This window comes from Euprymna scolopes, chromosome 36, assembly GCF_053919585.1.
Source record: "Euprymna scolopes isolate OS-2025 chromosome 36, ASM5391958v1, whole genome shotgun sequence".
In the NCBI taxonomy this organism is placed as follows: domain Eukaryota; kingdom Metazoa; phylum Mollusca; class Cephalopoda; order Sepiida; family Sepiolidae; genus Euprymna; species Euprymna scolopes.
Genome location: NC_136517.1, coordinates 72,005,897 through 72,030,374, shown reverse-complemented (window position 1 = coordinate 72,030,374; position 24,478 = coordinate 72,005,897). Strand labels below are relative to the sequence as shown.

The following is a 24,478-nucleotide window of genomic DNA, read 5'->3' as shown; positions in this document are numbered from 1 at the left end:
GTTACCAAAAATAATAATTGTCCCAGTATAGAGGGTTTCCCCTCCATCGACTGGTACAAATTATCTTAAGTGCAGCATCTGCCGGAACAGATACTACACTGTGATCTTGTCCCGAAGGCCCAGAATTGTTTGTGTTTTATGTTTCCTTAATTGTTTGTTTCCTAAATTCATAATTCAGTTTTATCAGTATTAGATTGTACATTGCTTTAAAATTACGTAATTTTACATAGACAATATTTATATTTTATATTGAATAAAGTTCAGTTTCATTATTAATCGAATTGGGTTCCTTTCTTTTCTTTTTTTAACATGTTTTAATGCTCTTTTTTTGAAATGCCTCATATAGTATCGACAATAACAGTTCGCCAAATCTTACCTACATTGCCTGCAGCCATTTTTCAGTTAACAGGCCTTCTATATCTCGATGGCTGTGGCAAAAGGCGATAAAATTGATGTGCCTTGAAATTTATATGTACCATTTTTTTAATTTATTTATTTTTATTTATTAACGCCTAGAGTTGCTCGGAAGTTTCTTTTTATACTTTCATTTTTGTTTCTCTTTCCTTTCTTTTTTTTTTTTAATTAGGATAATTTGTTAAAATATAATTTAGAAAAATAAATTTAAATTGATTGCTTGAAAGAACAGTTTGATTTGTCAGTTTAAATGCTATTGGGGTCTGACTTTGAGAATCCGATAGTAAAACTTTATAAATTAAAAGAAAGAATATACATATATGCTAGAGAGATGAGAAATACCAGCTGATTATAAGTGATCTCGTATTTTCTAAAATTTATATTTCTACGTAACACGAAAAAATGTATTTGAAAGTGCTGAGTGTCATTAAAAAAAAAAAAAAAGTCCAAGCTTTCATAGGAAATGTTTGTTAAACTTGAGAGTTATCTTCCCTTAGTTCGTTTCACAGACGCTAGGTTAAAAAAAAAAAAAAAGAAATCAAAATGGCGTCGCCAAGTGCGGGCAATTCGGATGTCGATGCTGGTTAGTTTTTACCCTTTTCTCTCTTTCCATAATCAATACTTGAATAGAGATTATTTTAATGGTCTCATTGAATAACTGCGCCAAACATTAATAATTCTCTAGGTACAGTTTGGCAATAATCTCTATATTAGTTTAACAACATATAAAGTTGTTCTATTATTAAAAGTAAGAGTTTATTTGTTTTGTTTTTTTCATGTCGATAATCCTTTTAAAACTTTCGTATTTTAAATAAATAATAATACTTTTAAAAATCTACAGAAATATATATTTTTTCATTATTTAAAAAGTTGCTCGGTTGAGTCTATTAGTTTTTGATAAAAGTTACATTTATTTAAAATTTGCAAAATGGGCGGACGACGTTCGCAACGTGTTTGCACACTCTAAAAATATTGCATCAAAGTTTACTATTTGCCCCCACGCTGCCAACGGAAAAATTAAAAGGAGATTTTAGTTTTGGTAATCGATAATAAAGAACCCATATTGATCCGAGTGTTTCCCATTGCGATTTACGGAACAAACAGAAAATGACCAAAGCAGTTTACGATTTGAAAGCCGCGAAAAAAAAAAAAAAAAAATGTAAAAAGGCAGACGACACCAAAGCAGAAGCAAAGATATGCAAAAAAGAATCAAAGTTAAATAAACGTTCGTCAAAATAAAAGAAATAAAAGTGATTTTCCAGAATAATCAACAAAGCAAAGAATCGAAAATTAAACAAAATAATGATAGTCAGATGTTTGTTCACATTACATTTAAATTTCTGCACCAGAGAAGCAGGAGGGAATTTCAAAGTCTAGCAGTTTGAGAACAGAAACTGTTAGAATAGAAAGATTTCCGACTCCTGAGGATTTCTACAGTGAAGGGGAAGGGGTGAGGTTTTACTACTTATCGGAGTAATTAAAGGTATTTACAGCAAAGGGGGGGGGCACCAGTGCTATGAGTTTGTTGGAGCACTTTTGATTAAAGTACTCGTAAAAGAAGCACAGGAATGCAACATTATGGTGATAGGACAGGGGTTGAGGCTTGGTTGATAGTGTGGAACCTATTAGATTGGAGATTCACTTTTTGGAATGCTTGATATGGATTGGAGCCAGGAACAAGCTTTCCTGGAGAGCTGCGCACCTGTTCTCAGTTGCTAAAAAAAATTAAAAGAATGCATTCTCATTTCCTGCAAAGCTTTTTTTTTTCACTCAGCACAACGATCAATCCTTTAGCAATTGCAACAATACTTCTGTGATACTATAGCCCCCCCCCCCAATTGGTGGGAAGTAAAAGAAAAGGAAATATTGTAATATTTTTAAAACAATTCACTATCCTAACATTTTGGCACAGACTTCCAAATAATAATAATATGAACCCTGCCAACCTTACAAACTGACTTTTATTAGATTTGTGAATAACATTCTCTTTTAGTACCATTTTCTCATCCAGACTTATGCACTCAGTATAACAATTTGGTTAAATTATTTCATCTTGACTTCTGCTTTCTGTTTAGCGGAAGTCATGCCAGTATATATCAAGGGAAATTGTTATACCAGTTTATTTTTAAAACTTTGCATAAAAAAATAATCTTCACTTTGAAATGCTTCTTTTTTCAAAATGGTTTTATTTTTAATATAATATATTTTTAATTATAATCAAAATTGTTTTAGCCTTTAAAATTTTTTTTTTTTTTTTTTTTCAGAATGGTTTAAAAATATTTTTAAAAAGTTTACATAAAAAATAGTTTTTACTTTGAAATTTTTTTTATTATTACACATTATAAGAATACACATCTAGTAAAGAATATTCTGAAAAAACATTCTGAAAAAAAAAATTTCAAAGTAAAGACTAAAAAATATTTTTGGATTATAACTTAGATTGCCAAAGGCTCTGGTAAACCTGGCCTTTAGTTTGTACTTTGTTTTGCAGCCGAATCTGTTTGTGTCTTATTCTACCATGCTCAACACAAAAAAGTCGAGGGGTTTGCAATCAGGCAAGCTAGGAGCCCAGATGTCAGGTGATGTATGATTGACAAAGTTCTCTGACAGTCAAGCCTTCTAGGTATTGCTGCCACATACACAACTTACATGCAGCTATCTGGTTGATCCAGGGTTTCATTACTTTGATACTATAACCCCCCCCCTTCAAGTGTTGGGGAGTAAAAGAAAAAGAAATCGATTTATCGGGTGACAAAAGAAATAGAGTTTATCAGCAGACAATGGATTGGAATTTGTTCTTTGATACAGACAAAAGAGAGCTAATTAAAGTGTTAGCAATGACTGTAACAAAAGAATCAAACAATGGATGTTGATATATTTTAATTTGGTTTGCGAACACTTTAGGATTGACAATGCATTTTATGATGCTGGGAGTGGCTTGCAGAGTTTTTACGACAGTGCATTTAGAGAGTTGGGGGTATCACACACACACAATCCAGAGTGTAATAAATATTCACAAAAAATGTCAAAGTTTGTGTTTTGTTTTGTTTCTCTGCGTTTTGTATTATTTTTATTGAACCTGTGTGCAACCTCTTGACAACTGCCAATGCATAAGGGACAACAATGACGATGACATGGTCATGATAAGAAGAGAAGACAAAGAAGAAAAAATTCATGGCACACATTGGGTCATTGAGCTCTCGAGTTGGGAACAAGTGATCTTGTACTTCATTCAAAATGCAGATGCGATCATGTGTTCAGTGTCCTTTCAGAGAAGTAATGGTCTGGCATGATGTCACGTTTTTACTGTTGACAACACTGTTCAGCACCAAATTGTTGATCATGTGTTTTTGTCTCGGATGTTGAATTGCAAATCTTTCAATTTCTTTCTAACCTTTTCTGTCTTCCTTTTGCTAACACTGAAGAGGTCTGACATCTTGTCTTTCACAAATATGAATGTTCAAAATTGTCTGTAATCAATTATTTTGCAAATAGAAGAATAGAAATATAGTCACAGTTTTTATGAAGACAAAGCTGACAAGAAAAGCTTAAAAAAAAAAGACATAAAATTAGCAGTTGAACATTGTCAACAAATACTGTCCACACCCTGTAAAGTTATCCTGGTACCCCCCCCTCCCCCCAAGAACATTGTTTTTGAAAACAACCTCTTTTTAATTTCTTCTGTTCCAGATACAGAACAGAACCTGATTAGCTATGAGAAACTGGACAGATCGTCTCCTGATTTATGGCCAGAGCAAAGTAAGTACTTTTTATGCACAGGAGATTTCAGATTTTAGTTAATGTATTAAGTTGACAACTATGTTCTTGCCATTTTTTAAATCTAAAAGGTTTAATAAAAAAAAAAAACTAATTAACCAATAATGTATTCTCCTTTGTTTATAACTTTTTTCCACCATTAAATAAGATTTTCAATACTACATTGTCAAAAGGCAAAAGCTATAAAAACAGAACTATGTGTCAAAAATGGTGATTATTCTTCAAATTCCATTTTGATGATATGAAAATAAACAAAAATTAAATTAACTAAAAAAAAATTACAAAATGATTTCAAAATATGGTTCTCAAAAAGAATCAATTCCAAAAATAAAAAATGCAAGCAATTAAAGAAAAAAAAAAAATGTGGGAACTTAGTTGCCAAGTCAATAATTCTGACAAGAAACAAAAAAGAAAACTTAATTTTCTTTTTTGTTTCTTCTCTTCCCTCACCAAATGCGATCTGTATAAATTGACAAGTTAAAATGGTTTCATTTTAACTTGTCAATTCGTTTCACCAATAAAACTGATGTACGATGGGTGTTCTAAAAGTAATGCCTTATTTTTAATTCTGCTAAAATGGATCAAAGGGATTGCAAATTACATTGTTATGATGACTGAACTTATGCATTCATGACCTGAAAGTTTCATCTCTCTATTGCAGATATTGACAGTGTGAGACTCTAAGAAAGCAACCCCTGTTATGGATAGGTGTTAAAATCAGATGCATCATTGAATTCCTGGCAAAAGTTCATTGAGAATGGTGGTGACAATGTAGAAAAATAAATTCTTGAGAACAAAAGGTCATTTGTTTTAATGGTATCACTCTCGTCTTTGTAGCTCTTCAATTTTTTGAGTTAAAAAATAGGAGGCTTTACTTTTGGAACTGCTCTCAAATTTTTTTTTATTTACGAAGGAGTCACCACTTATCAAGACCTGGAGGCCACTCGAGGATAAGGGTTAATGAGTGTATGGTAGTCAATGGGAAAATATCGTAGTAATCATTAGGAGTGGAAATTTAATAAATTGGATTACATAAGGAACTTGTTTACATTGGACTTGAAGACAACTATATTGTAGTATGAAAATGGAAGAAAGTTCCATAGGTATGCAGTTTTAAGAAAAAAGCTTTGTTCATGGAATTTAGGCACAGATAAAGAGTGGGGGAAATTATTACCAGTGGTTCCAGCTAGATGAGTGTTTTTCGTGAAAGATTGGCAAGTGTTCATCTGAGCTCCAATCTATGGTCCCGCCGACCATAGATTGGAGCTCAGATGAACACTTGCTATGAAAATAATGATAAAGCAGAGACAGGTTCACAACGTCTCTTCTGTGGGAAAAAGGTTGCAGGGAAGAGAAAATGGCATCCCCCCACTAGGCTACAAAGTCTATTTTGAACTCTGTCAAGACAGGATAAGGTCTTTCTAGCAGCCTCTGCTCAGATGTGGCAACAGTACTCCATCCTTGGATGTACTTGGTTTTTATACAGATAGAAAATTGCATCAGCAGTGAGATATCTATTAGAGCGGTAGAATAATCCCACCATTTTTCCAGCGACATTTCCAGCAATACTGTAACTGAAGATCTCATGGAGTAGACCTTCATGCCATACCCTATGATATGTCAAGAGCCCTAGAAAGGAAGCCTAGGTTGAGAGATTCGCTAATCCTATGAGATATAACTGTTAGTACATCAGCTGTAGATCTAGCAGAATGGAAACCATATCGCATGTCATTAAGAAGGTTATTTTTGCTGAGATGGTTGACTACTTCTCTATTTAACGCAGATTCCAGCAACTTACTCATGACGCACAAGTGATTTATTGGTCTGTAATTAGAGAGAGATGATTGATCACCTGAATTTTTAAATGCAGGGCATACTAGCTGAGGAGGTTTTCCAGGGTGTTGGGAAGCAATTTTCCTTAAGACAATGCTTAAAAAGCTTAAAAATTATGGGAGCTAGTTCTGGTTGAAGCTTTTTCAGCACTATAATTGGAATGCTGTCAGAGCCAGTTGCTTTACTGAAATCCAGGTTTTTGAGTAGTTTGGCAACATACTGCACAGATATTTGTATGTCACATAGCGTGTTTTCAGATACAGGAGCAAATATGGGTGGTTGGCGGCCTTGATCGCATAGGGTAGAATTAGATGCAAAGTTATTGGCAAAGAGTTTGGCTTTGTCCGATGCTGACAAGATTACCTCAAGTCCATTGATGATGGTTGGGGTAGAGCATACATTTCTGTTCAAGACTCGGTTTGTTATTTGCCAAAACTGGTGGGAACCACGCTGCTACTCAGCTACTTTTGACGACAAACCGAGCATACAATTCTCTTGCTTTCTTTATTACTCTTTTATAGTGGTTGCTGGCAGTCCTGAAAGCGATTTTAGTCTCAGTGCATTTATTACGTTGGAAGCAATGGAAAAAGTGATTTCTCTGAATAGAAAATTCAATAATTCAATATAATGTCTAACTTGATTTCTTATGGAAAATTCAATTATCATTTCTGATGACCTAAAGAGGAAAAAACATTCACCACTTTTTATAGTAAAACTTTCTCTACTTGATAACGGTTTCGAGTTTTAAAATTGGAAATAGACAAGCAGTTTAGGTGGGATTTTTTAGAGTGTGGGGAGGGCGTGCAATAAATAATTTGTTTTTCCATTTAAAAAAAAAATATTGATTCATAAGAAAATCAAACTGGTTTTTATAATTAGAAATTATTTTTTTTACAATTAGAAATTATTTTTTTTTATAATTAGAAATTATTTTTTTTTACAATTAGAAATTATTTTTTTTTATAATTAGAAATTATTTTTTTTTACAATTAGAAATTATTTTTTTTTACAATTAGAAATTATTTTTTTTTACAATTAGAAATTATTTTTTTTTACAATTAGAAATTATTTTTTTTTATAAATAATCAATTGAAACATTTTCTTTATGATTGGAATGATTTTTTTTCATTTGAATACATTTTTATAGTCTTAATAGTTTGTAATAAATAGAAACTTAATAAAATTTACCTGTATTAAATATCATAATGATAACATATCTTAAACAGAATATTCCTTATGGTGCTAGAGAAATTCTTGTAGGTGACTGTAGAATCTAAGTGGTTGAAAATAATGAGGGACTGTTTTCTGATAAACACTGTTTGTCAATTTCCAATTTCAAAAGTGGAAACCGTCACCAAGTAGACTATTTCTCTTTTACCCTTTCATTTAGCGTCGCAGATTTCTTTCTAAATTCATTTCAAACAAGATGCTTGTCTAACTTATTATTTTTCTCGCTTCCTGCACCACTTGAAATGTTTTCTTCCTGGAACTAAAATTAGCATATTTTTACTTGCTAACTTTTGTGTGACAGGACAGATTTATATTTACTTTTATACAAAAAATACACATTGGTCTTTATTATAGAGTGGAGAATTAGAATTGAATTAGAATCTTTTCACTTATATTGCTTAAATATGATGTGTTTTTCATCTTGTTTTTTCTTTTGTAGTCCCTGGCGTTTCCGAATTTGCTGCAAACCGAAGTGTAAGTCATGATTTTTTTTCTTGCTGAAAAAATATTTTTTGATTGACAAATTCTCCATTTTATTTTTTGTGATTTTTCTATTTCAAATCATCCTTAAATTTTGTTTTGACTTTTGGTAAAAAAATCGTTTGCTTCTATTTTCAGTTATTTCATAACATGACAAGATTGTAAACATTAGAAACCTTGTTTTGTTATAGCTTGAACTTCTTGCTTTCGTCTTCGTTTCTCCATTCTTACCATTTTTACATCAGCATAATTAGTCTATCCGGTGCTTTTGCGTTAGTATTGAATTTTGAACAAATGCATTTCAGGTAAAAACATTATTACATATTTACGTGTCATGTCGAAATTAGTATAAATTATAAATATTACACAAAAAAAAATGATCAAGTAAAAGATATGCTAGATTTATTTTTCACAAAACTTCATAGACACTTGTAGTCGGACATTTTCTATTTTTTCGATGGTGAATTTCAAAGAAAGCAAGGAAGATAAGTTTGTCATACAGAATTGACATGACACGTAAGTATGTGATAGTGTTTTTATCTGAAAGGGATTTGTTCAAAATTTCATTATATTGTACCAACGTTGTTTATTCTCCTGAAAAGCTATGGATATTTTATATCCTAGCTTTCAGTTTTTTAGCAATTCTGTGTTTGAGTTTATCTTTTCCCACACATGTGGCCGCCATATTGTATTCTTGTTTATAACGCGTGTTGGAAGTAAGTGAACAAAAGTGAAGAAATGGTTGGATTTCCAAACACATTTATTTTCACATAAATAATTTGTCAAAAATTAACGTAGATGAGGTTATAGAAACATGTAATGTGATACACATAAAACACAACTGAAATAACAAACATTAGTACTAAAAAAGGAATGCCCCAAATACAAAAAGAAAGGAATACTTGCTGCTGGAATTGGAGATGGAGAAATATGCACAATGAAAGTAAATATTTTATATTGTGCTTCTGAGTGTCTCTGTGTCTTCTATCAGAAGATGTAATTCAAAAACAAAGCCAGCTAGGATTTTAGAAGGCATGTTTTTAAAGAGATAATTCGGATAATTCTAAGCCAACAGTCCTATTTAGTGCTTCTGCAGAATAGTGAGATTTGAAACAAATATATTTTAGATAAAATTACATGTCATGTTGAAACTAGTATAAATTCTAAAAACTAAGAAAAATGATCAAATACAAAAATAATTACGCCTGTGGAACTCTGTTCCGTCTGCCTGCTTCCCACTGGACTACAACTTGGATGTGTTCAAGTCCAACGTTAACAAATTCCTAATGAACCGCCCCCTTAAATAAACACTTCATCAAATCTCCACACTAGCATAATGTACTTGCAATAGCCCTTATCCCTGAGTGGCTTCCGGGCCTTGATAAGTGGTGATCACTGTGTAAAAAAAATAAAAAAAAATAAAATTGAATTTTAGGATTTATTGTATGTTTTAATGTAGAACTTCTTTACAATCAATTCTGTATGACAAACTGACTTATCTCCCTTGCTTTTAATTAAAATCCGTCATTTCAAAATGCAAAATGTTGGACTAGTAATATGTGTGAGTTTTTGTAAAAACTAGATTTAACGCATCTTTTACACGATCATTTTTTTGTAATGTTTTTGAAATTATACTAATTTCAAAATTACATGTATGTAGCAGCATTTCTACCTGTAATGTGTTTCAAATTCTGTTATGCTGCAGAAACACGTTTTCTGCTTTTTTTTTTTAAGAATTAAAAAAAATTATTATACTGCAGAAACACGTTTTCTGCTTTTTTTTTTTTTAAGAATTAAAAAAAATTATTATACTGCAGAAACACGTTTTCTGCTTTTGTTTTTTTTTTAAGAATTAAAAAAAATTATTATACTGCAGAAACACGTTTTCTGCTTTTTTTTTTTTTTAAGAATTAAAAAAAAATTATTCAACAATCCTCTTAAAGTCAATCACAAAATGTAAACACCTGTTAATCTTTTCAAAGAAAAAATGAGATATTTATGATAACAAATTTGAAAATATACATCACATTCTTACTAACAAAATGGTCAACTTTTAAGTTTTGACAGCAGAAAATTAGGAAAAATATAATTTATTATTTAAAATTGTATAAAAACAAAGCTTCCGTTCAGATTTACAATTCTGTGATTGCAGACCCCCTCCCCATTGAAGGCGTCTTTTTTGTTTTTTACTTCATGAATTATTTCTTTTTAAGGTTTTTGTTTTATAACTTTGAAGATCGTCTATTGTTCATAATGTTAAATAATCTGTATCTAACGATTGCATGTATTTTAAGTTGGATCTAAATAACACTTTTGCTGGCAAATCAAAGTTTGTTTTTGACTAGCCAATTTTCATTTGTTATTGCTGTACCATGTTATTGGCAATATCATGTTGTACTTCATTACAATTTATTTTAAAATATGACTTTGTCCAGACCAGATGTTTGATAATATCAAATATTTTTAGATAATCACCTAAAATAAAAATCTACTTATGTTAGTAATAAACTTTTTTTGATAGACTTCTGGTAGTTTTAATTATTTGTATTATTCAGACTAGTGTTCTCATCTTAAGTGTTATTCGTACACAACATTTCAACCGATTTAATCTTTGACCGTCTTCATATGTATCTTGTTGAATTTGGGGAATCTTTCTAATGAACTTGGGAATCTATATGAAATTTCAAACAGAATTCTTTAATCAACAGTGTTAGGATGCTTTTGTTTTGTTATGACCAAATCTGATGCAGTCTGCAATTGTATTTTTCATATTCCTTGAGGATTGAATCTTCAACCTTCAGAAGAGTGTCGGTTACAACTGAATTTTATCTAGTATTTTTATTTGTTATGCCACAGATCCTTGCAGACAATTCTAGTATGAATTATGGAAGCATTAAACGTAGTGTTGTTTTTAGATGTACAATCTTCTTAGTTATCACTATAGACCTGTACTTATATATATTTAGTCTTGAACCTGCTCCAGGTGCTGGATATGCTGAATGAAATGGAGAATGAAACTTGGATGCTAGTTTTCAGAATGGGTTGCATCAGAAATACATATGGCATTAGGGAGATATCAGTTGTCACAGTGGCTAAAATGCAGTAAATGAGAAGGAGCATACTACGGAATTTATTTTATATTTATTCGGCATTACCCAGGAGTAAAAGAAAAAAGACTCATTCATTTTGGTGATTTTAATTTTAACTTTATAGTCAAATTATTTTGTAAATAAGGAATTTTTAAAAAAGTTTGTTTTATTACTTAACACAATACCAAAGAACAAATGTGTAATGAATGTGAAGGCAAGAAATACACACAGACAGACAGGCTGAAGTGGCATAATTTAATATATATTATTTTTTAACAAAGTTAAGACAGAGAACTCAATAATAATGCACGCAATAACTTTTCTAAAATCTGGTTTGATGAGTAAAAAGAATTGTTTCCATTTTAATGATTTTCTTATCTGGAATAAAGTATTTTCAGGAAAAAAATGAAGCAAAATAAAATAAATGAAAAAATAGGCTAGTCTAAATCAAGTATCAATATTATAAATGAATTGCTATTTGAGTATAACTTTGAAAATTTTACAAGATAGCTCTATATGTTAGCAATAATCATTCACAAGCAACTGTTTCTTCATATTATGACTCTTCAGTGTGGCAATTACTGACCTACTGCGGGCCCGACACCTTCGATGGTTCGGCCATGCCTCTCGCTGTGATGCAGGGGTCTTTATCCACGAGGCTATCTCCCCACGTCCTCTACCCGGCTGGAAAAAACGTGTCGGTGGTCAGCTAAGAACGTGGCTCGGAACTATCAAAGCCGACGCTGAGCTTATTTCGGGCCTGCTCATCTATGGCCTGTCTCGTTGGAGACGTGACTGGCTATTGCTCACTCAGGATCTTGCCTCCGATCGCCGGGCTTGGGCCGCAGCGGTACGAGATGTGCATCTTCATGAAGCCGACTCAACTCCTCCAGGGTGAATGTCGTTTCAAGTACAAGTACAAGTGGCTTGATGTGGCAAATGTTGAATTTGTTGCTTTTAGGAGTCTAAGCAAAATTGTTACATATCAAATTATGAAGTGGTCGACCACCATTTAGTAAATGACCCAAGATTTTCATGTCTTTCTTTTTTGTTTTTAATTGAATTATTTGAATTTTGTTCATTAAAAAAATAATATTCACAGTATTGAAAAACACACCCTTTCTTTTTTTGAAAATCAAAATGCTATAATAGTGTTGTAGAGAATGTAGTGACATCCCCTTACTTATACAATAAACTATCCAATATAGTATATCAATGATGATGTAAAAAAAGTGGTAGTAGCGGGGCGGGGGTGGGAATAAAAGAACAGTAGGCAGAGGTGTTAAAAAAAAAGTGGTAGTAGATAGGCAAGCTCGCACCTGTAACATGAAGGAAGAAAAGAAAACAAACCCTGACGTCTTAATCTATGTCTCCATGGTGCGGCCGGAAATCACGAACATCAGAATTAACCATAGTCAAAAATGTTATCGAAAAAAGCTACCCTTCCTTGTACAAAATGGACGAGTTGAGAGTGAAAGAATTAACGTTTGCAGCCAATTTGTCGTCTGAAGGTTTGCGGTTTAAAATGATACTGGTTTGGTCAGGTTCCATTGCCTCTGTCAAAAATTTTTGTGAGACACACACACACACACACACACACACACACACACTTTGCCCTTTATATATATACTAGTGGAGGTACCCGGCGTTGCCCGGGTGTTTAGAGGTGTGTATGTAGGAGATGGTGACCCTGGTTTAATATTATAAAAAAAATATAATGTTAAAAAAAATTGGAAAAACCAAAACAAAGCAAAACAGCAAACAAACGTAAAAAAAAAAAAGGAAAAAGAAGGTGTAAAAGAGGAAAAAAAGTTTAGGTAGGCAGTTAGGCTCGAACCCGAAGCATCGAGGCTAAGGCAGAAAAAAAAGCCTGACACGTTACTCCTACGCCAAAGAGACATAGAATTGAGAACGAATAAAATTAAACCTTTAAAAACACTTGTAGGTGGTTTAAATGTTTTCTAGGTCAAACATGACGTCAGTCATAGTTACAGGAGGAGAGAAAATGAAGGAACGATTTTTTTGGCACCCCCTCCTTGTAGGAAAGGGTTCAGTTTAGGGTGAAGGAATTAATGTTTTGGGCCAATTTTTCGATATTTGTTGGGTGAAGGTTTGAGCTTGAAAATGATACCTATTTGGCGTGGCCTGTGTCAAAAGTTTTTGCGAGGCATACAGACACACATTTTCGCTTTTATATATATAGACTAGTGGGGGGTACCTGGTGTTGCCCGGGTGTTTGGAGGTGTGTTGTTGGGGGGAGGGGGTAGCTCAAAACTTGGCCGGGTGTTTGGAGGTGTGTTGTTGGGGGGAGGGGGTAGCTCAAAACATGGCCGGGTGTTTGGAGGTGTGTTGTTGGGGGGAGGGGGTAGCTCAAAACTTGGCCGGGTGTTTGGAGGTGTGTTGTTGGGGGGAGGGGGTAGCTCAAAACTTGGCCGGGTGTTTGGAGGTGTGTTGTTGGGGGGAGGGGGTAGCTCAAAACTTGGCCGGGTGTTTGGAGGTGTGTTGTTGGGGGGAGGGGGTAGCTCAAAACTTGGCCAGGTGTTTGGAGGTGTAAAAGAAAAAAAAAAGTTTTAGTAAGAAGGTGGAAACGAAAGGGGAAACCATGGGAGAGGAATTGATAAGCGTGTTAAGTTAACTGTTTATAAAGTGAAATGAAATTGACAGGGGCGAGGAAGTTAAGTCGCGTGATGTTTGACCTTGAAGCAATGGCTATTCAGCAGTTAAGATTTTGTGTGGGACAGCTTTTACAGAATGAAAATTGGGGAACGAAAAGCAGCTCCCCCATTTATTAGGGGAGTGTCTCAAAATGAAAGCAACTGTCTGATATGACAAGCGGACATGGACCAAACGTTTACATCGCTTTCTGGAGATCACCGGCCATGGGCAATCGAGTTTCGCTTTTTTATACCGAAAAACAAAAGCAACACGCGGCGATCCAAAAATGTGGAATATTTAGCTTTTCAAAGTCGGGCAAATTAAATAGACAGGCGACCCCCGTTGTTAACTCATAGATATTATGATTTAGACGTGATATAAAAAGTTTTAAGAAGGAGCGAGCCGACTGAGAAGGCCGACGAAAAAAGCCTTTTGCGGACATCCACAAAAACGCACACACACAAACACACATTTTTGCTTTTATATATATAGACTAGTGGGGTTGCCTGGCATTGGGTGGTTGGAGGTGTAAAAGAAAAACAAAGTTTTGGTAGGCAGGTAGGCTCGAACCCAAAGCTTTGAGGCGGAAAAAGAAAGTGATAGCCTGATGACTTACTGGGAATCTACGAGGGCAGTGAAATTGAAAATGGTTGAAATTAAACGATTAAAAAGTTAAGTGACAGGTGCATAAATTGAATGAAATCAAACATCACACGATAGGGGAATGAAATCCTGCACTTAACTTTAACAGCGAGGCAGTTTTTTTGTTTTGTTTGTCCAAATGAATAGCAATTGTCTGCTATGATGAGTTTCCCAGCATTGATCAAAGCTCATTGCTTTCTGGACGTCTCTGGCACAGGTGCCAGGAAGACCCGTTTGCTCCGAGTTCAGTTTCGGTTATATACAGAAAAGCTAAACAAACACATGGAAATTAAGAAATACTGCGAAAATAGCATGTAAAAGTCGCTCAAATAAAAGATACGCACAACCTCCTTTCGTAAATTGGAGATATTATTATCTAGGTAGTATATAAAAAGTTCTAAGAAACAGATTGTAGTTTTTTCTTTTTTCAATTTGAAGTTGAATTTATTGATTTTTTTTCTTTCTTTTTTTCAGGCTGTTTCAGAGGTAAGGCTGCATTTGGGAAGTGTCAGGGTGGAAAAAAAAGGGAGGTAAAACATATTTTGGGTAGTAGGAGCAATGGTGTAGAGTAAATATCTCATGAGATCCATTTGCAAGTTATCCTTTTATCAATGTTTCTCTTCTGTCTTTATCTTTATAAAATTGGTTATATTTATATATGTGTGTGTACAGAATTCACTCCTAAACTAATTAACTGATCATTATGAATTTTGAAATACTGGTTTAAAGAGTCCCAATATGAGCTATGTATAATTTTATTTAGTTTTATGTAAAAATGGGTTGGAAGCCCTTCACGAAAATTCAGATCCCGCCAACATTTGTAAGATTTTCAACAATAGGTATTAGACATCAATTGTTGCAAAGGCATTCACCCTGATTCAGTTGGGTTGGCTTCTTCTATGATCTGTACTACATCTTCAGTCATGGCAGCCCATTCACTCTGCCAAAAACATCAAAGAAGAAAGAACCTTTGATGCATATACTCATGCAAAGTGCAGCCTTCCACATTTTGTCTAGTGCAATTTACACCTCATTCCCAATTGACCCCAGCAATACAATGTCAGTGACATAGACCAGGTCTCAAACACTGGAAAGTGTAAAGATGTATTCAATAGTGTAATTGAAGAGAGTCATCGATAGTGCACATCCTTATAGAATGCCAGTTCTCATCATCATATGCTTGTACCGAAATTTATGTCGACCTGTAGTTTTGTAGCAGTTAACAAACTATTTACTATAAGTGGATCAATGCCCGGTGCCAAAGTGATTCGACCACATTGACCAATCGGTTGGCAGGACACATTGGTTTGAGCTGTCCCCTTAAGGACTATTTTTAACCCTTTGGGATCTCAGTTGCAATTGCCAGAGAGAGACGTCAGCAAGCAACCTATACAGACCTCTCTCACTCACCCCTCCCACTGCTACTTGTTGACAACTGCAGTCTGATGGCAGACGACACCTTCAAACAGACATTTGCACTTTCTTTCTTTCTTTCTCTCCAGTTTGAGATACAATCTCATCTTTTTTAAATAAACCCTTTTTTATTGTTTTGTTAAAAGCAATGTCGTTTGGCCTTGTGTTTATTTAAGTAATTATTAGGAGAGAAATGCACGACATTTCCCTCCTACAGTATCACTGGATGAGACAAAGAAGCTTTCACGAATACCATCTGTCTAGATGATGTGCCAGAGACAGTCTCTGTCAATGGTGCCGAAGGCAGCAGCAAAATCAAGCACAGAACAGTCATCAATTAATAAGTATTTCACAAATTTAATTTTTTTTGTTTTAACCGGTTTTTAGAGAGCATAATATAAGCATAAACTAAAAAGTAAAAGAAGAAAAAAAACAACAAAAGAACAACTGTCCAATTTCGTAGAGAGGAATATTTTATTATTTGAAAATTTGAAAAAAAAATTTTAATGTTAAAATATGTATGAAATACATTTGAAAGCCAAATTATAACACAATATTATGAAAATAAACAAATATTTGTTTAAAATTTATATTTTGGTGCTATACACCATCTTCAGAATCTTATAATTTTTTTTTTCTTTTTTTGTCTGATGTTAAATTGAAGAAGAAAAAAAAAACAGTTAATAAAGAGTTTGTGTGTTGGTCTGTGTGCGGTGTTATTTTGAAATGCCGGAAGAATATTTTTGGCAGAACATATGAAAGTCAATTGTGTTTCCTGTGATTGCGTTGATTGAATTTTAAAATGAAATACCTTTGAAATTTTACAGCGCAATATTATGAAAATAAACAAATATTTATTTGTTTAAAATTACGTTTGCCAAACGTATTCTTCTGGCATTTCAAAATAATGTGTAGTCTTTAAAAACGTTTTCTTTTTATTTATTTTTTGCAGCAAATTATTATTAATAAGAACACTATACTATCATACAAATTTAAAATCAGCTAAAATTTTTATTATACGATATTTGCAAATGCGAGTTCAAATAATAATAAAAGTAAACATTCACGTTTTCGCCGTTTCAACCTAAGTGTTGAGAACATAAGAAACATACATTTTTGCCTTTAGCATTTCTTTTCCGTTTCCACTAAGCCACAGCAACGTGTAGTGCCGCTAGTTTTTTTTTTCAATTCTTTTCCTTTTAAATCTATTAAAATTTTTTTTACATTTTTATACAATTTTTATACAATTTTGACGTTTTTTCCATTTTGTTTGTTGTTGGTACATGAGATCTAAAAAATGATTGTAACCTTTGTTTAAATAATATACCTACTTACCTGATCTAGCCATTATAAACGTTTCTCTAAATTATTTTATTGCTTTATAGACTATAATTTTGATTTGAATTTTTAGTTGATGTTTTTAATTTTTAAGGACAGACTATATAAAAGTGACCTAGTCTGTCTTGCATAACTTGACTAAATGTGTATCGTCTACATATGCTCAAATATACATTTTATACGTTTAACTATGATCATTTTTTAAGGTTTGATGTGCATATGGACTTAGATGGTAACAAATAACACTGGAGACCCATAAGTTTTGGTTTCAAAGCTAACTGATGGCACCTTTTAAACTTTTGAAATCGCAACTATATATTAGGTACAATAAAATAATCAATAGAATATTGGCTCTATAATAATAAATATGAAATCTGCATAAATTAAAATATATTTAAGTGTATTTTGTGGCTGGGCAATTATGGGGCTACATGCTTGTGTTTTTTGTTTTTTTTAATGTGATAAAAGTGTGTATGCGGAATGGTCTCTACTAAACTAGTCTGCCAATTTTTGATCTACAGAATTGAAACTTGATATATAGGGTATTTGGACCTGTGTAACAAATTCGATTTAGTTTTTAGCCAGTAAAAGTAGCTGCTAAGAGATCAAAATAAAAAAAAATTGGAATTTGGCTGGTGTCGGTCGACTAAAGTTTTGATATGCACATGAACTTAGCTCAGATATAATGAATAAAGCTGAAGAGCTTTATGTTTTAGTTTCAATTCTAGCTGATGACACTCAAGTCACATTTTTAAAAAACTTTTGAAATCATTACTATATATTGGGTATAATATAAGGATCAATAGAGAATTAGTGCTATAATAATAAATACAAAATCTGAATGAAATTAAAATATATTTAAGTTTATTTTACAACCAAGCAATGACAGGTGACTTTAAAAAGCTTGTTTTAATCAAAATAGCTTTTCAGTCATCACACATATATTACCATGATTAATTAATATCTAATCTTTTGATTTGAAATACAGTACATACATATATATATATATATATATATATATATATATATATATATATATATATATATATATATATATAGTGAGTTATAAAATGTATATGGCGATTAAGCTACACTGAATATTCCGCGTTTCATTCGCTCTAGGATTCTTCAGGCTTATGCGCATAAGCCTGAAGAATTCTAGAGTGGATGAAACGCGGAATATTCAGTGTAGCTTAATCGCCATATACATTTTATAACTTACTAACTAGCTCTACCTACGTATTGAGCACTTTTGAAGTAAATACTTAAAGTTTACGCATAAATCTATACTTTCGTATATTAATTTTATGTGAAAAAATCAAGTAGTTATATATATATATATATATATATATATATATATATATATATATATATATTAACGTTGGCAACAGGGGAGAAAACATTGTTTAAAAACGTGATCAAAAGACCATAAATTAATAGCAAGGGTAAAAACAAATGTATAGGGAATAGGAGAAAAAAAAGAGAAATATATATATATATGAGAGCGAGAGAATAAAAAGCAAATTGTCATTTATACCCCTAATTTGCATAACTATTTTTTAAAAATTAATAATAAATTAATGTTTGATGTAATCTTGTAATTTTATTGTCTTCATATATATATATATATATATATATATATATATATATATATATATATATTATTGCATTTTCACCCCTAAACAAGGCACAGTGCCACTTTGATGCAGGGCTACTATCTGGGGCATAATTTGTAGGGGTACTATGTAGGGAGTTGAGCAGCAAGATTCCATTCACATTACACTTGAACTTTTGCATGTAAGTACAGTTACAGAAGCAGGAACCCAGAAGGTATTCCAAAGTAGCAGTTCTTGGGAAGAAACTATTAGAGGAGAAGGCTTTCTGGTATCTGGGGATTTCTACTGTGTAGGGGTGGAATTTTGTCTTGTTGGGTTGGTCAGGGGGTATTTATGTCAAAGGGGCTTGTAGTTTGTCAAAGCACCTACCATTGAAATACTTGTAAAACAAGCAGATAGACGCAACATTTCGTCGATGGGACAGCGGTTGAAGCCTAGCTGACAGTGTGGGGCCTATTAGGTTGGCGACTCTCTTTTGAACCTTGTCTAAGAGGGAGAGACTAGTAGTAGATGCACCAGCCCAAATGTAGCAACAATACTCCATACATGGGCGAACAGTGGCCTTGTAGAGGTACAGGATACTCTCAGGCGTAAGTAACTTTCTAGCACAATAGAGAGCACCCACCTTCTTTGCAGCAGCCTTGGCAATGCCCTCAATGTATCTGTTAGAATTTATGTTCGCTGTGAATGTTAAACCGAGGAGTTTGAACGAAGTACTTTCAAGTAAGATTAGCCGTGGCTATTAGTGGTTGATAAGGTTTCTTGTAGTTAAAGGAAAGGAGCTTTGTTTTGGCAGCATTGAATGTGACGATCCATTTTTGTTCACACTCCATTACAGATGGGATGTCTTCCTATAGGCTTTCCGCCATTGTCTTGGATACTTGTTCATTCATTCATGCAATAATTGCATCTATATTAAGTGATTAAAAAAAAATGATAAATTAATAAAATATTTCTGAAAATATGTTCTTTAATTTTCAGGGGAGGTAATTCAAATGTAAACTATTTTACAATTAATGTACAAAGGATACTTAAAGCCAGATTAATAGACACTAGTTGCGGGTAGACTTTACTTTCATACATATGTACATATGTATGAAAGTACCCATCTGTGACGGGTTTAAAAGATTTTCCTCTTTTGAATGCTAATTCAATTGGAAAAAATACATTTTTACTTTCATTCAACTTTACTTTGGGCAAGGGAGGGACTTAAACTTTATCAAACTTTATCAAATTGAACTGTTAATTAAATTTCCAAACCTCGATCTAAAAAAAACATTATTTTTTGCTAAATAAAAGAAACGTTTGTGTTTATTTGCCGCCATTATTAAATTCATTAATGTCTTTTGTTTGCTTTTTCTGCAGCCGTTGCCTAGCAACAGTTCACCACAGAAATGGACAGATGAATTAGAAAATGATGATATTGACCTTTTGCAAGGTAAATTCATGATCTTTTCATTGGTATTGGACACAAGATCCTAAACTGCTTCGGATACTTTGATTATTGGATTAGAGAAGTTTTAATTTTGTGTCTGTCATCTATAAGCTTCAAAACTAATCAACAGAATCGCATCAAATTTGGCATGAAGCATCTTCGAAATCTTAAGTGTGTGCTATGGAACATCAAAATATACGACTACTATTACCCTCTCTCCTGCATTAAGTAAAACAACACCTTGTGTTCAATGGTATACAACAAACCATTCATAATAGGTGGATTGTAATTCAGCATTAAATAAATAAACCGAACTAATTCTACTGACTACTATTGAAGATAATTATTATAATAGTAATTATTCAGTAATTATAATAATAATAATTATTATTCAATAATTGTAATAATAATTATTCAATAGTTATAATAATAATAATAATAATAATTATTCAATAATTATAATAATAATTATTCAATAATTATAATAATAATTATTCAATAATTGTAATAATAATTATTCAATAGTTATAATAATAATAATAATAATTATTCAATAATTATAATAATAATAATAAGTATAATAATAATAATAATTATTCAATAATTATAATAATAATTATTCAATAATTATAATAATAATTATTCAATAATTATAATAATTATTCAATAATTATAATAATAATAATAATTATTCAATAATTATAATAATAATTATCCAATAATTATGGAAATTTGATATTTGTCAGTCTAAAGCTGAAATTATACTATTTCACATATTTGCTATTTATTTAAATGGATAAGTGCAAAAATTCTTTTCATTTATCATTTCTAAATCAATAATACAACCGAGTATTTTGAAATACTCTTTATATAGTCCAGACGAAAAAACTGAAAACATCTATTTGAATGCTCATTTGCATCACTACATTTTTTAAAGATTTATTATTATAAATCTTTAAAAAAATGTATTAATAATAATTAATATTTGCTGTGATTCATTTGTAATTTTCATATAAAATGATGCAAGCAACATTTCCTCATCTTAAAAATTCTAACAAAGTTTTTCTAGATTTTGACGTGACAATTTTTAATTGCTTCTGTGTTTTTTTAAGAATTTGGCAGCCTGACGACATCGCAATTGATGGAAAAGGTGCGTGGTTTGCAGAACCTGGCATACAAACTTGGACTTGATGAAGGTTGGCATGCCCCTCCTCCCTCTCCAACACACATGCATATACTTTTGCTGTTTTCTTTTTTCTTTTTCCCTTTTTTTTATTTGCACACATGCCTATATACATATTTTGACATTCTTCAGTCTCTGAAATATATGAAGTTCCTTGGTCTTTTGGCTTGCAGAATAATGTACTATCTGTTCTGATACTACACTTCATCTTTTCTGCTCTTAATTTTTCTATTTATCCCAATCCAAAGTGCCCTTTTTTTAGGGAGCTGAATTTTTCAAATATTAAAAAAATTACCTTGTGTCTAACTCTGCCGGTGTGGGAATGCAACAAAATAGGGACTATAGAGTTACGCTCGGAGCTGTTCTCTATGCAGCAGACTATTGAGCTATTAGAAAGATAAGCACTGATACACCTGGTTCCAATGCTGTTGTAGTAGTTATCAGTCAGAATGGCATTGTTGTGTATAGTCTTGACTACCTCGGAGAGTCTGGTTCCGGATTTCTTCTCATGATCCAGAAGAAAAACTATGATCACAAGCATTACAAACTGCATTTTCTGCTAAAAAAGGACAAAGTTAATATGTATAACTTTTCACAAAAATGTTTTGTTTTTCAAAAATATCTAGTTCTTGTTTAGAATTGCCTGTATATTAAAAAAATAAAGAAAAATCTGTATGATGTACTTACCTATGGTTAAAGAAAAATATCATATTCCAAAAATTATGTAAATTGATCAAGTAGTTTTATTTTTATAAAGAAAATTATTTTTAAGTATTTAATTGGAATTTGTAGATATTGCAGCAAAAATCTTGCAAGTTAGTTATTGTTGAATTATTTCCCTTATTTCTTGCTATTATTTTCAAAATGGCAATCTGAGACAGTCACTCCTTATAACATTTGATTTTCTTAGTTAAAAATAAGACTACTTTATATGATTTTTGGAATATGATATTTTTGTTCTGTCACAGTATTTTTGTTTTTTAATATAGGAGAAATTCTGGACAAAACCCCCAAAATTTTATGTCCATTAAGTTTTACATATGAGCTTCTTTGGCCTGTCACACTCAATGTTGGAATAAAATTTTTAGATGCATGCATCTCTATAAGAGGGTCTGCCTATCCGTCTCTCAATCTATTGTGTTTATCTTTGAAATAACATTTCATCATAGCACAGATTGAGTGGATGCATCATATTTTACATGCATCCAAGCATTTCTGTATGAGGCTCTGTCTGATTGCTAATCATCCTTAAATTTAAAATAACATTTCCTCGTAAAATTACTCCTATGGATCACCTAATCCATATCTGTCAACTAATGCCTCTTTTTTCAATTTTCCATACATATTTCGGATACCTATCTTCCTATAGTTTATACATGTTGACTGTGATTAAATGATATCAGTTGTGTACATTTTGATGTGCTTTTTTTTTCATCTTTCAGCTCGTGAAATGACACGTGGAAAATTTTTGAACATTTTACAGAAACAAAAACGTTTCTGACTGTTGGAGCAAACATTTTTTCAACTTTTTTCATCTACAAAGTCTACAGGAATTACTGTCTACCTATGACAGTATTGGCTGGCTGTTTTTTACAATGTAATTCATATGTATGTATATATATATATATATATATATATATATATATATATATATATAATGCTGTGAGAAAATGACCAGAGTGCTCAATTATGTATGTAAGCATATAATATTTTATTACAAATAACATTATACATTAATATGATCAGCCATCAATACCTGTGATTTCACTGGAACACTGGAAATCCAATCTCATGGGCAAAAGAATATTGAGTGTAGCCATTCTTCAGCCAATGAATGATCGGATCGATTTCTGATGTTTGTATGCAACTTTAGGTATCAATAGCTGATTAAATGATTGTATAATGTTATTTCTAATATATATTTTCTTTCTGAAGAAAAAAATGCTCTTTGAATATTTTAAAACAAATTTTCAAGTTGATTATTTTATAAGAATATTCTTTTTTTTTTCAATTTTCTCATCTTTTTTCATCCTATTTAACAAAAATGTAAATATAAAATTGCAATATTTGTATAATAAAAAGTTGATAATTATTTAAATAAACACTCTTGCTTTGTTTTAAAAGCTTGTCTAAACACTTGTCTAACATATGGTTCTTCCTTTCTGATGTGGTTTCTATTCTGAGCAAGTTGAACCTGCTTCCTCAAGTCTTTTGGAAATATTAAATTCAAAATAATCACAGTTGCATGTTTCTCCTGATCAGGGGGAGATGATTTTTATGATATTAATTTTTGCAGGATAGTGTTGCCGTCCTTCAACTTAGAACGCCTGGTACTAACGGTGCTCGACATCACTTATCAGATGACCTTTGAAATTATTTGAAGTGGATTGCTCACCATAGAAAATATGACCTACTCTCTTCATCAAATAACTGACCAACAAGCATTAGAATCAACTTAATGATGTTTTTCATGATGTTTTTATCCACAGAAAATCCTTGCAACAATCCCACAAAATCCTGTTTTTGTTCTATTGTGTCATTAATCGAATGACTAAAAATATGTAGCTCTCCCAGACTTTTATTTTCAATTTAACTAAATCAAATTTGAAATGAATGTTTCTGTTTAGAGCACAATTGAAGCATGATACTTGACTTTTGCATTTTAAACTTTAATGCCAACAATTATATATAAAATATTTTTATAAAATCAACAGTAGGTTCTCTACAGTGCAATGTAAACTACAATGTATTGTGGACTAAATCACTGTGGGGAAGTATGTGAAGCTTTCTCCTGGTGCACTGCAATTGATTTGATTGAAAAATGGACAATTTCATCAGTTTTCATAATAAAAATATGGGAGTCTGAAACATTCATTGATCATCATTCAATCCTGGGCAACGTCGGGTCTCCCTGCTAGTGTGTATATATATAAATAATAAAAGGAGAACTCAAAACCAGAAGAATGACTTAATAATATTTCCAAGTCTTATAAAAAGCCAATAAAAAAAGAAATAAGAAGAGAGAGAAAATATTTGGAAACTGCAATAATATTATTTTCTGAAATAATCAACAAGATCCTGTTCACCTTTCTGCTAACATCTCATTTATGAGATGACATTAACATTCACAATGTAAAATGGTTAATTCGTTCTATCAAGACAGTGGATGATGAAAGATTTTGCCATGATATTTCCTTTGCGTGTAAGCTAACTCTGATTGTTTAGAAACCCACTTACGTATTTGATTCTGACCACATTTTTTAAAACTTCTTGATCTTTTCCTATCAGCTTGCCATGAACACTTTACATCTACTATTCTATTGATCATCAGTTGTCTAAATTAAGATTAAATCTATAATCAAAACGATCTCCG

General features: G+C 32.1%; 1 protein-coding gene across 1 annotated transcript; it reads left to right on the top strand.

The window, feature by feature from the left end:
- The first annotated feature begins 858 nt into the window (after positions 1-858).
- On the top strand, positions 859-23,239 carry LOC145260585 (protein lin-52 homolog). The gene is made up of 6 exons (XM_080118862.1): positions 859-997; positions 4,105-4,173; positions 7,694-7,728; positions 19,853-19,925; positions 21,035-21,118; positions 22,548-23,239. Exons 1-6 carry the CDS (start codon positions 958-960, stop codon positions 22,604-22,606), a joined length of 360 nt encoding a protein of 119 aa, XP_079974988.1. The 5' UTR covers positions 859-957; the 3' UTR covers positions 22,607-23,239.
- The last annotated feature ends 1,239 nt before the right edge of the window (positions 23,240-24,478 follow it).

Excerpts from the sequence above, each read along its gene's own strand:
- LOC145260585 (XM_080118862.1), top strand. The coding sequence starts at position 958 with ATGGCGTCGCCAAGTGCGGGCAATTCGGATGTCGATGCTG. Across the intron at positions 4,174-7,693 it reads TGATTTATGGCCAGAGCAAA|TCCCTGGCGTTTCCGAATTT; the intron begins GTAAGTACTTTT and ends TTTCTTTTGTAG. Across the intron at positions 21,119-22,547 it reads CAAACTTGGACTTGATGAAG|CTCGTGAAATGACACGTGGA; the intron begins GTTGGCATGCCC and ends TTCATCTTTCAG.